Source organism: Miniopterus schreibersii (genome assembly GCF_964146895.1).
Source record: "Miniopterus schreibersii genome assembly, chromosome: 20".
Taxonomy (NCBI): domain Eukaryota; kingdom Metazoa; phylum Chordata; class Mammalia; order Chiroptera; family Miniopteridae; genus Miniopterus; species Miniopterus schreibersii.
The window spans coordinates 1,286,139-1,299,508 of record NC_138122.1 but is presented as its reverse complement, the minus strand read 5'-3'; the positions used below and the strand labels follow the sequence as shown (position 1 = coordinate 1,299,508).

General features: G+C 47.0%; 1 protein-coding gene across 1 annotated transcript in view; it reads right to left on the bottom strand.

Annotated features, from left to right (window-relative positions):
- Positions 1 to 13,370, bottom strand: part of SORL1 (sortilin related receptor 1) — a 164,247-nt gene that overhangs the window by 63,905 nt on the left and 86,972 nt on the right. Inside the window, exons 15-21 of the mRNA XM_081123526.1 lie at positions 10,267 to 10,395; positions 9,715 to 9,800; positions 6,441 to 6,613; positions 5,352 to 5,483; positions 3,386 to 3,477; positions 1,614 to 1,860; positions 813 to 951 (exon numbers count right to left, since the gene is read on the bottom strand). Coding sequence (XP_080979652.1) covers positions 813 to 951; positions 1,614 to 1,860; positions 3,386 to 3,477; positions 5,352 to 5,483; positions 6,441 to 6,613; positions 9,715 to 9,800; positions 10,267 to 10,395 — 998 coding nt within the window. The remainder of the gene's footprint in view (positions 1 to 812; positions 952 to 1,613; positions 1,861 to 3,385; positions 3,478 to 5,351; positions 5,484 to 6,440; positions 6,614 to 9,714; positions 9,801 to 10,266; positions 10,396 to 13,370) is intronic.

Genomic DNA, 13,370 nt, shown 5'->3' with positions numbered 1-13,370 from the left:
GAGTGCTTCTTAAAAGGACTATTTTTCTGGGCGTACCCTGACCTCTTTCCTGTGGGGTCAATAGTATGCTGAGGAAACAAACCAAGGGAAAGGGAATCAAGTAAAAGTAAAGAAAAAGGCTTTACCCTGAATAGTTTCAGACTCAGGAGCAGGAGGTCAGAGCCCCCTGGCAGTTCCAGAAGCCTCAGTCAACAATCTAAGAAAGCTGCTGCCTGCAGCCTCCCTTTCATCCTGTCTTCTTTCGATACATATGAATTGGGCACCTACTAAGCGCTAGGCACTAGGGAAATTATTGAGCAAAAAACAAACAAACAAACAAAAAACCAATCTTCTTCTTCATGGGGTTTGGAGTTTCATGGTGGGGACAAATTAATTAAGTCATCATCTAACACCACCTCGCATTGCAAGGGAGGCACATCTGAGCAACCGGGATCCGGAAGGGGCCCTGCCAGGAAGCAGCCACCGCCTGCACACCCGGCACAGCGCACTCCTAGGGTGGGTGTGGAACGGGCACGAAGCACTCACTGCGCCTGTCCAGCAGCACCTGAGGCCACACCACCGGTAATCGGGGGCACAGGAGGGGAGGAGGTAATTGCCTACCAATCACCAGCACTCCAGGCAGGCAGAAACGTGCCGGCTTCTAGCCGATGTGTATCATTAGAAAAGAAATTACAATGTCATTAGGAAGAAATTGAATAATGTGTGTGTTGCTGGGACAGGCTGCAGGCAGCCGGGGCTGCTCAAGGGGAGGCCGCCTATACCCAGCCCCTTCCAGATATCCACCCGAGAGAGAAGAAGGAGACTCCACTTACCAGCTGTCTTCCCCTTGTAGAAAATCTTCATGTCCATCAGCCCCGTGAGCTGGCTGGACAGCAGTGCCACCTGTGACCCACTGTGCTTGGAAGCTCGAAATATGCTGAGCTGTGACCAGTCATCCCAGTAGATTTCATTCTAAAAAGAAAACCTTTGCTCTTTAGTCTGGCTCTAGTGTTTCCTCTGGACCTCAGTGAGAATTACAGCTCAGTTGTGCCAGGGACACCCGAGGGCACTGGCCGAGCTGTCGGCCCAGCAAGACCCCACATCCATGTGAGAGTCGGGCATTTCATCCAAACCTCTCCCAACGCCCACGTGAAGCAGCTGCCTGAAAGAAACTACTTGATCAGCATTCGAGTCTGACTACAAGCCCAGCCCTTCTGTTTGAAAGCTGCTTCTCAGTGTTGGGAAGAAACCTTTGTTCTCTCAAGTCCAAGTGGAAGTGCCGGCAACATGGGTCCAGGGCTCATCTGAGGCGACCAGAGAAGGAAGTGAGGAAACCTTCCCAGAGATGCAGACACAGCCAAACAAGGCCACCAACATTCAAGGGCAAACCAGGAATTTCATGTGAAATAACCTCACCCTTCACCCTTTGAAATGTGAGGAGCGAGTACCCTGGACCCCTGGCACCTCTGTATGGCATCCCTCCATATGGGCTAAAGAAAACTGCCTCAAATTCAGAAGTGAGCTATTTTCCAGAAGTTAGACAAGCCTCTCTGCAAAAACCCAGAGAGCATGTTCTTCACCACAGAGTGCTCTCCACCCATCCACACACACCCCATGCTGGGAACAGTCCCTACCTTGAAGACCGCAATGGCATAGGGGTGTGGGAGGTTGTCCAGGAGGACCGAGCGCCGCTGGCCACTGAAAGAGATCCGCTCAATGCAGCCCAGGTAGGCGTCCGTCCAGTAGACCCACTGGTCATCCACAGAGATGCCGTTGGGCCACTTCACGTCCTCTGACACCAAACAGTGAACAGCAGAGCCATCCATGTTGCTCCGGTAAATGCCCGGCTTCAGGTCTCCCCAGTCGGTCCAGAGCATCACCCTGTCCAAACCAGAGAGAGCACACATCACACCAGACCCAGGGAAACAGGAGCTCAGAAACTGCCCCATGGAGGTGAGAAGCCCTCCAGAATACCAGCTGGTTATGCCAGCATTATTATCACACTATGTAATCAGAATACTTAAAACCATTTCATTCCTTGACCCCACAATTCCTTTACTGGAATTTATCTACGGATATAATCAAGTTATGCCAAAGATAACCTACACAGATGGTCATCACAGCAAAGACTGTTCATACTAGAAAAAATATATTTTTGAATAAAACATATATGTATATTTGTGTGTATGTACATATATGTTAATCTGTAGGAGAAGAATATGTTATGGTAAATACAAAGGAAACTATGAAGCCTAAAATCTGCAGGTGCTCATAAGAAACTATTTTCAAAACATATTAGAATTTTAATATGTGCAGAATAGTATATATCCTATTACTCTATTTGGCAAATACCTGCAGTATTTTATAGATATATAAAATATATCTGAGTATTTTATAGATATACGCTTGTACGTGGGTTAAAAAAATCCTGAATGAGACACAACTAACTACTCACCCCTAGAAATGTGAGGTGAAGAGTTAATAATGAGAAAGGGGAAAACAAATATTGTTCATTTCATAAACTTCAGAATTCTCTTTTAAAAAATTGATCTAGCCCTGACCAGGTAGCTCAGTTGGTTAGAGCATTGTCCCAATATGCCAAGGTTGTGAGTTCAATCCCCATCAGGGCAAATACAAGACGAATGAATGCATACATAAGCAGAACAAAAAAATCAGTATCTCTCTCTCTCTCTCTCTCCCTTCCCTCTCTCTCTCTCAAATCAATAAAAAATAAAACAAATAAAAATAGATCTAATCCTCAATTATAAATGCTACAAGAAAGGGCTGAAAGGCTACTTCAGAACTTCCCTTTTAGTTCTGTTTCCTTAAGTTAATAAAGTAATGAAAAGCATTTCTGAACCCCCAAGAGCATACAAATTGCCAGTAAGGACACACTGGAGGGCATGAAAAAAAAAGGAATGACTTAAGTGTTTGTACCAAGCAAGAAATGCATAGCCCATAGACACAGACAGTAGTGTGGGGAAGGCCTGGGGTGGGGTGAGAGCCTGGTGGAAGGGGGGCAATGAGGAGGAAATGGGGGTGGAGGCAACTATACTACTCTCAACAATAAAGATAAATTTAAAAATAAAACAAATGCTACAATAAATGTGTTTGGTATTTTAAAAAAAAAAGAGTGCTCACCACTATCCAATCAGGCCTTACTATGTCTACAGAGAAACCTTAATATCACCTTTTGTTGGAGAAATACCCCACAGACTAAGACGTCTGGATGCCTAGAGAGGTTCGGATGCTTGCTAATGAAAAGTCACGTAACAAAGACTGGTTTCAAACTCACTGAACAGATTATTACAACCACAATCCTAAGCAGCTTTTGCACAGCAATTGTCATGTCCATGAGACTCTGTCTGCTGCAGCCCTGTCACTCAGACTTGAGTGACACACTTACCCCTCCTGGGGCACGAGGACCAGAGCCCTGGGCCGATCAAGCACAGAGGAATTGACGACCGTGAGTCGAAAGTCTCCATCTGGATGAGCTACCTGACCAAAAAAAAAAGAGGAAGGGAGAAAGGCCACGATGGATCTGAGCTCCTTCAAAGTCCCCTATCAGCTCCTGCCCACAGACATGCCCCCTATGGCCCCCCGACTCCTCCACAGGCTGATCTGGAAAATCTGCCCCTTTTCCTAGTCAGAATGACTTGCTCTCTCCTCTGGCTCCCATGGCCATTCTCACATGGTCCAACAGAGGTGCCAGCACCCCCTGGCCCCCAGGTCCTGGGCGCAATGAGCGGCACAAAGTGCTCAATATGTTTACCTATTTAACCGCCTGTCACCCCAGCTCCCGCCACCGCACTGTCTGCAGCGCAAATTCTCAACGTCACAGCCTTGCCATGAAGTTTCCACAGACGGGTCCCACATTCTCTCTCTTCTATTTCAGTTCCTATGACTTCAGCAAGACTTGTCTTCTCGCAGTTCTCTAACCTGTCTACTCTTGCCATATCCCCTCCTCGGCCTGTCGTTTGCTCTCTAATCAAATCCTATCTTTCCTTCAAAACTCACCTCCAGGCCTTACTCCTCTGCCAACTCTCCTGCCTACCGTGACCAATGAGCACTTTAGTTTTACACTAGTCTGCACAAGCAGTATTTGATCTGTGCACTGATCTCCAAGCAGACCTGTGCGAGCGTGCACCCCAGCTCTGCCTGCACCCTTCTAGCACCCAGCAGAACACAGGCCACACACAATTAAAGACGAGATGCCAGCAAGACCAACAGCAGCACTCAGCATATGCCAGGCACCATGCACCTTCATTTTCTTCTCTGAGCTGCCCTGAGGCTAATGCTGGAGTGATCCTCCCGTCAGGGCTCAGCTCAGGTGTGCATCCTCCGGGCATCCTCTGCCCTTCTGCCCTGGCACAGGACCGCCCTGCCTGCCTGATGCTCTCTGTAGCATTCACTACCAACAAAACTGACTGGCTGATTTCTTCATTATTTTGCTTCTCCACTGAAGTCAATTTTCTGTCGAAGGCTGCGAGCCCTGCCTCCCGCTGCATCATCACAAAATGCAGCTGCACCTGGCACACACCATGCACTCAGAAAGTGCTTGTTAAATGGCTGAGGGGATGAATGAATCCTCACCTTACAGTCACTCAGCCACTGGAATAAAGAGGGAACCCAGGCCTCTCTCTCAAGTCTGTGGCTTTTGTGTCGCAACTTCTCGTGGCTCTCTGTGCCCACCCGCAGCTCCTGTGCTTTCCACTGAGCCCACGTGCCACCACTCTGAGAACCACTGGAAGAGTTCTGAGGCAGTGGCCCCGGGCCTCAGCACCACTTGCAGGAGCTGACTGTACCTGTTCCTAAAGACTGATTTTGGTGGCTTAGAGACCATTTCTTACCTTCGCGTTGCCTTGGGCAGCTAAGCTACAGGGAGATGGTGAGGATAACAGGAAGAGCTATCTGACTGGGTAAATAATTCCTGCCCAGCGGTTCCAGCAGGGCCTGGCACACATAAGTACTCATCACCATCAGCAACGAGAGTGACGATACTGTTGCTGCTACTCTGACAGACTACAATAAAGTAAGAGAACTATGTCACAGCGTCATAATAATGCTGTGGCATTATCATCATCACTGTTACTACTCTGTCTCTTCTGGACAAAATATAAACTCTCAAGTACCTTCATGCAATCTGTCTGGCAGGTTCCCACATTCTGTTCTTATGCAGGAGCCTCATGGCACAGGGCAATGACTCTGAAATGACCCCTTTCTTCGTTCTCCAGAGGCTCAGGCAACCCACCCTCTGAAGGCTCTGAGAATTAGAGTGATACGACACACCAGCGTCTATCTCGGTGTCCAATCTGGCACAGAGCCCAGGGGTTCCCCTACTCGCTGGATTAAGGACAGGGGAATACACGTACCTCAATCTTCTTCAAGCCAGCATCCACCCAGTAAAGTAACTGGCTGAGGGGGTCAAAGGCCAAGGCCTCTACTGTCTGCAAGCCAGAACTGATGATCACCTCTTGCCCTGCACTCCCATTCAGACACAGGCGCTGCAGAGGAAAAGAAGGAGCTCTGTGAAAGGCTCAATGACCTCCTGCCCAGTCAGTCCCATGCATGGTAACCCTTTACTCGACTGGCCTGACCGGCAAGGGATGGACAGAACGTTCTACATCAGTAAGCCTTCCTGGTGAATAAAGCTGGGTTTAATCAACACATTTCTGAGATGGGCACGGCTTCCTGCCTGAGGCAGAGAACTGAACAGAGCTCAGTCACCTGCACGACCTGGCACTATCCCAACAGGACCACGGAGTGGCGCCGTGTCACAGAACAGTGGAGGAACAAAGAGGCATGATAAACGAAGCCAGGTTGGCTTTATTTTCAAGCCCTCTGTCTGCTTTTTATAGTCTTTCTCCCTGGAGAGACTCTAGCCATCAGGTGCTACTGTTGGGACAGACACACTCGGCAGCACCCCACCCCTGTGCCCACCCCTCAAACAAGAGCACCATAGTCTCTGTTGGGTTAGAAGTCCAGATAAAGCTTGTTGAAATTGCTTTTCTAAAAGGACTGAAGCCCAGCAGCCCTGCTTTGAAATGTGTGGGTTCAGGGCACGGCTCCCTAGGAGGCCTGCGCAGGGACCTGCACAGCTCACATCCTGGTCCGGCTGTGCTCGGAATAGCTAAGTGGATAATTACGTGAGCTGTGGAGAGTCAAGGGTGACTGAACCATGGCTTCAGAAGAAGGTCACTAGGGGCAAGTGATATGACAGGAAGTGACTAAATACTCTACATTCATAACCTAAAGGCTTCTCAGCAGGAAAAGTAAGACCTTGCTTACAAGCAAGACTGCAGATTTGAGGCTCCTTTGTCAACACTTCATCAGTCAGCCCTGAGATGAGTTACGACTTAAAATTTCTAATACCCACTTCCTTGGGCCATTCTGGGAGAAGTTTATCTAGAGTAGGCAGTTCCAAGGCATAGCCCCCAGGACCAGACCAAAGGCTGACTCACCTGGATGATATCCAAAGCCAGGTCGGACCAATACAAGCAGTTGTGCTCATAGTCAAAGTCCAGGGCCACTGCCGTCCGCAGCCCCGTGAGCGGCAGCTGCTCCGTGGCTCCCGAGGCTAAGTCGTAGCGGTGGATGGATTTCCGAGTGGCGTACAGGATGAACTCGTTCCCCTCTGCACAGACCCACAGAACAACAGGAGGGGTGAACCTGGGGATGCCAGAGGGCTCGGCACATCTGCCCTATGTTTCTTCTCACCACACCTTACAGCCACTGGCACATGGGTGCATCAATTGAAAGGGCATAGATCCAGGCTCAGATGGTGAGTAACAACCACATTTCTTGCTCGGGCAAGTTACTTAAACTCCTGTGAACCTTAAACAAATTTTCTCATCTGCAAAGTGCATTACTTGTTACTTTTCTTTTTTTAAATCTAGATTCCCCAGTAGACATGCTCCAACATCCAAACTTCTGACAAAGTAAGGACACCAGTCAGCCTGCTGTCCTTGTCATAAGACTGTCCATGTTACCATAACCTTGTGGATCAGAGACCACTAGTCACTGAAGACTTGTAGCTACGTTTTCTAATCAGTTTGCTCACCTGTTAAATATTATTCACAATGGCACAGGCAATTATATCAACCTATTATATTTTTAAACAATACATTTGTTTTTGACTGCTGACAAAATGTTTTACAACATAATTACCACAAAGACTATTTCTACTTAACAGATATTTATACACAATCTACATACTATGTACTAAGCATCATTTAATCCACTAAACAGCTATATAATGAAAGAACTATTAACACAACCTTACAAATAAGAAAACTGAGAGCAGAGAGATTAAGTGACTCAATCCAGGCCACAGAACTAGTAAGTGGCAGATCCAAGACTTAAACCCCGGCAGTCGGATCCATAGTCTACGTTTTCACCACTGCCTCTTATGATGCAGATACTAATGTTGCCATTTTTAAGCTATAGAAATAGAGGTTCACAATTCCTAAAGAAATGCACTTAATGTCAGATAAGTAACCAAAAGAGCTAGTGCTCTCCCACAGGGGAACAGCCTGGCAAACATCAGATTCCTCCCAGGACGGAGACAGGTGGGCAGCACACTCGCGTCCATGCCGCAGACGGGACCGGATGCAGAGCCGGCTCCCTTTGCTGAGCGTCTGCATAGTTACGGTGCCACCCCCATTCCATTCGCTCAGTGAGTTAACATGGACTGGCCACTGGCTCCACAAAGGTTTTATTACAGATAACGCACCAAAAAGTAAATCTACCTCCCACTTTAATAAAGGTGAACTTGCCTTCTTTTCCTCTGGTCTCACTTTACTTCAAAAGTATCTAAGCTGCCACCACATGATAACTAACTTCTTTTGGTTTTCAAGAAACCTTCCCGCTATGATTCCCAGGGAAGGGCAGTCAGGGTGACGACTGCTGAGCTCCTAATCGACATCAAAGTCAAGGAGTCCCCGGAGCTGCGCAGCCATGGAGAATATATTCACGGCAGCGAGCCTCCAAACCTCACTCCCTAAATCGACAAACCTCACACAGTTGCCTTGGTTTTCTTCTTCTAACCCTCGCCAGGGGAGCCTGAGCGCAGGAATGCCTTAGGATCAAGCACAGAGGAACACACAGCGTCCGTGCACTTAACTTAGAAGAGGAACAGAATTCTTGGCCAACCCCAGCCACACACGAGTGCAACACAGAAATGTGTGTTATTACAGTAATCACAAAGAAAAAAAATCTACTTCATTTTGGAAGTCCTTCCAGATGCCCAGATTACCTCATCTTTGGAAAGATGTGGTTTCCATCAGTCCTATGATCTTTTCCTTTCTGGGTACAGCCCTGCCTTCAGTTCCACACTTGTAAAAAAAGGAAACATTTAGGAGGTGATCTACACTACAAATAAGATTTCCCACTTCATTCCCTGTTCTATCCTCTCCTCTACCAGAAGAGAAAATAGCTTTCCTATCAGTTTAAACATCTTTAAACAAACTGTTTTGGCCCCTGCTGAATTATCTGCAGAAATATTACAAAAGTAAGTGCTCCAGCTCAAGAGCAATCCCTCGAACCCTACTGAGCCAAGCCCACATCAGCACCAGCTCCTGGGAAACGTCTGAGCGTCACCGGGCCATGAGAACCTGCTGCAGCGAGTTCCTTTCATGTTCCCACAGTGAGGCATGCTAATTACTCCGGTAATGACAGAAGGCTAAATTAAGGGACTAATGAGCTAAGCATGAAAAACACAGAGCAAGCTGGCAAGGGGCAAGCAAGCAAGAGAGCCACTCTGCCTGGCCAGCAGCGGATGGAACGTTTCTCTCGTGGTTTGTTGGACACTTATGGCCGCTCAGTTAGACAACACGACCAAGAATGGAGGTCAACAGCCATTATCACCTTCACCCAGGTCTGAGCAAGAGGAAGGGCTCAGAGTAAATAAGGAAGCTCTACATGAATAAGAACCAGAAACAGGCTGGAGAAAGAAAAGGAATCGTAATTTCACGTAAATGTTACAAATACCCCAATATGTGCCATCGCCACCAAATCAACTTAAAACATGTTTTAGAACACATCTACAGCATGTGCATACTCCAAAGCAGTTTTTCTTAATTAGCATGCATAACGATCACCTGAGCTAATGGGAATAGCACTTATTTGTCACTTAGGTAATATCGGGTAAGAGCATGGGCCTAGAGTGTGAATTGTAGCTTTGTCACTTACCAGATGTGTGACCTTAAAAAAGTCATTAATCCTCTCCTCTGAACATGCTTCCTCATATTTAAAAAAATGTAGCTAATATCTGTTTCAGGAATTAAAATGACAACACATGGAAAAGTACATTGAAATGTGTAAAATTTCATTAAAATATTATTTATAATTATTATAATAAAAATTAAGATAGACCACTTAGCTACTTCCCAAAAAGCCACAAGTGTCTTTACAGTCAACCCTGACAAATGGATCAAGGACCAGGCAAAAGGCCCATGGGCACTGCCCATCCCGCCACTCCTAGAATACAACAGGTGCTCAATAAACGTTTTTCGATGAACAAAGGGATTTACTTCAAATAGTATTTTTCATTCTTGTAAAGTCATAAGTTTACAAATAAGCTTAGTCTGGATCCCAAGTTTAGGGAGCTCTGAGGGGCTAGTAACTCCCCATCTTTTTCTCCACTAAGTCAGAGAACCACAAGGCTGGACCTGGGTGAGGTTATAATCACGTTTCAATGATGGCTCAAGAAGTCAAGGGGAAGAAACCTCCTCTTACCTGCCAAGGGACACGGGACCAGCTCACCCTCCAGTCGTGCTTCGACGTCACCGCCGCTGCAAGTGTCCCCAGAAATCTTCCGATAGCTGTCAACCCCACCCCAAGAGCAGAAAGTCAGAAACATCAAAGAACAGTCATAAAGGCTTTGTAAATGGGAACTCAGTTCCTACCCATGGACAGCAGAGTTCATCCACCCGTTTCCCTAGAGAACAGGAAGGAGCCTTTTAATCACAGTCAGGTCTGCTTGTGATTAGGTTGTGCAGCTCAGACAAGCTGGAGTGCTGTCCTGGGTGCGAGCTCCTCTGCAGATGTGCCCTCCTGAAATTTATGACTTAAGACACATGCAGAGTCGTAGAGAAATTTACAGACTTGCATGTTTTTCTAACTGAGGGTGAGGGAGTTTGCAAACATACTAACTTTAAATACTGCCCAAGCTACTTGAAACCTGCGCACCGAGAAGTCCAGCATTCAGTATGAAAGGCGGGGTGGGCCTCTGGGCCCTCGCACCCCGGGGGGCCCCACATCCCCAGCCCACAGCCTTGGCAGACGTACCCTCTCGTTTTCCTGTACGCTGAACCCACAGGACAAGGCACAGGAGGAGAATATGACTTCCCAGAAAACTCAGGGTCAGGAACACAAACCTCTAAGGACAGGTCCTCACTCATCTTGAAGCCGAAGTCACTGAAAGGCAATGAGGGTCTGTCACAGCCACGGTTAGGACCTCAGTGCCCGCCCTGTGACTTCAACACGCTGCCTACTGCCTGTAGCACAAGTTCTTACAAGTTCCTTTGCAGGCTACTCACATTTTTACACTAATACATTTCCCAAAGACACTTCACATCAGAACCATACTCTTAAAACCACTATCATATGCCATAAATGAACAAAAACAATACAAATCATAGGCTAAAGACAAAACAATATTAAATTTTTTAGCTAGATCCAATTTCCCACCCCAGACCCTGGGCCTGCCCTCTCCTTGTTAAAAAGGATCAGCAAATGTAAAAGGATCATCAGCCCTAGTGAGGCTTTCTTTTTTATATGACTGAAGACCTAAATGAGAAATTAAAAAAATTAATCACTTTTTTTTAACCAAGGATTTTTTTTTTACCAATGTTTCTTAAGGTCATGTCCATATACTACCTAAAAAATCTTCGCATGCCTCATCCTGCCCTTCAGGACACAGTGCTCTGGTCCTCAAGATCTTCTGCAATTTGGGGCCACATCTCCTCCAAACTACCCAGATCAAGGAGCAGAGTGGGAAGCAGAGGTCCTTGGTCTCATCTTGGCTCTGCCCTTAAGTAAGTGACTTCTCTCAGCTGCCTTGAATAACTCTAAGACAAGGCAGCTTCACTACAGACTTACCAAGGCCCTGCCCAAACCACAAATTCATAATTAAAGGAATTTTCCAGTTGACGTGCTCTCCCTGAAAGGCTTCATTTACTCTGTTTGGTTCAACAAATATTTATTAAACACCTACTATGTGAAAAATATTTAACAGGTACAGGGCAAAGTGGCTTGTTTATACTATGCCATAATCCGCATTTAGCACTTTGTACAGAATTGTTCAGAAAGAAGCGTTGTGCCCTGGCCGGTGTTGCTCAGTGGTCAGAGTGTTGGCCTGCAGACTGAGGGGTCTCGGGTTCGATTCCAGTCAAGGGCATGTACCTCAGTTGCAGGGTTGATCCTCAGCCCCGGTCAGGATGAGTAAGGGAGGCAATCGACCAATGTGTGTGTCTCTCTCTCCCTTCCTCTCTCTCTGAAAAGCAATGGGGAAAAAATCCTCAGTGGGGATTAAAAAAAAAAAGGAGAGTTTTATTACTGTGTCAAACAGGTCTTATTAAATCAGATAATTTTTACTGAACAGCTGCTTTAAATCTTTTGGGGGACTATGTGGAGCACTAGCTAATTACTGTTTTGCCTCCAACGGCTGAGCCCCCTTTTCAGGCACGTTTCATCACACTGTGACCTAGCAGGCAGTGAAAGTGCCCTGGGGGGTTCAGAACAGCTTCCCCCTCCAACTCCCCTAAAAAACAGAAGACTGCAAAATGCATCCCACTTAACAGTAAATGTTATCCCACAAAACTTCTGTTTTAATCACACATGTGCATGTATCTACATATAAAGAAGTGTGCAGGTACAGGGTCAGACTAGAAGATGCACTGTGTGCCCCAGTAGTTGCAGCCAAGGGTTTGAAAGTCACACTTCCTGACTATGTGGAAAGAGTCGATTAGACTTTGATTAAAAAAAAAAAAATTACATTTTAAAAAAAGATGTAAAAGAATCTACCCCTGAACCAGGGAACCTGTGGGCCAATGGCTGGGCCTCCCAGTGAGGTCTGAGGGACTGTCAGAGTAACCTCACTTTCAAATACAGTTGTCCCTCAGGAGCTGAACTAATGGGCAGATCCTACAAATTCACTCATTCTCATTTCCTCTGCTGTTATCCATCTTCAGACCATTTCACTTATCACTACCACAGTCCGATACCAAACAGCTCCAGGATCCACACACTCAGGCAGGGGGGCTCCTTTCTAACAGCTATAGCAAACAGACGAACAATAAGAGGATAGCCTGAAATCCATACACCCTTTATCACAGCCATGGCCCATCACCCTCACGGTCTTATTCGGCCCGAAGCCCAACTCCGGGGAAGGTGGTTTTTCTGGTCTATAATAGACTCAGCACCCGGGGTTTCTACGAGTCAGGGGGTGGGCGTGTGGATCAGGGAGAGCCAGGCCAGGTCATTGGGATGGCCCACTGGCCCCCAGGCCTTGGTTTCAGTTGTTGCTGCTGGGAGGCGAGAAAAGGCATAATAGTGGTCATCAAGGAAAAAAATCAAAGATTTGTTACACTATCTTGCGTGTTTTTTGTTTTATTTTTAAGTACTTAGTGGGGATAAAAGAGGGAAGAGAGCAGGCACCATATCTTTTCCATGATTAGGCCTCTTTGGTCAGGGGACTGCCTCAGGCCAGCAATAGCTCTCAGATTAGAGTTACAAATTCGAGGACCTAACAGAGGGCAGAGGGCACTGAGCTGGCCCACTGGGAGCATCCGTCCCACAGCTCTGCAGTTGCACAGAAACAGCTATGCTAGTGTCTCAGGTCCACACAGCTTTCAATGGGAATGTGTGTCTTGTTTAGTCCAAAGCCCCTGCTCAAAGGGTGGGTGTGCAGATAAATCATCCAAAGTCTGCAGAACTGCAGGTTCCCAGAACCACGGAGTCAGAACCTGCAATTTAAGAAGATCCCGGGTGACTCATGCACATTTGGTCTAGGACGGGAGCTGCCCAGATGGGGTTAGCTGTTTCAGTAAATAAAACTTACTGGGATCAAACCATGCTGACTCCTCCATAGCTGTCCGTGCTATGCAGGCAGAGCTGAGCAGTTGCAGACCATGAAGCCTGCAAAGCCTAAAACATTCACTAGATGGCCCTGTCCCAACCTCTGGACCACAACACCTCCGAGGTTCCTGGCTTTAGTCTATATGAGTGCTTCCCAAAGCAAACTGTAGATTCTTTGTGCCCCAGCAACTGCTGAAAAATGAGCTATGCATTTATGTTCCGTACCTATGCTCGGCTCACAGTCCTGCCAAATCTGGACAGGTCCTGTGCTGGGTAACAGAACTGGGAGCCAGCCTCCGGCTCTGATACCATGA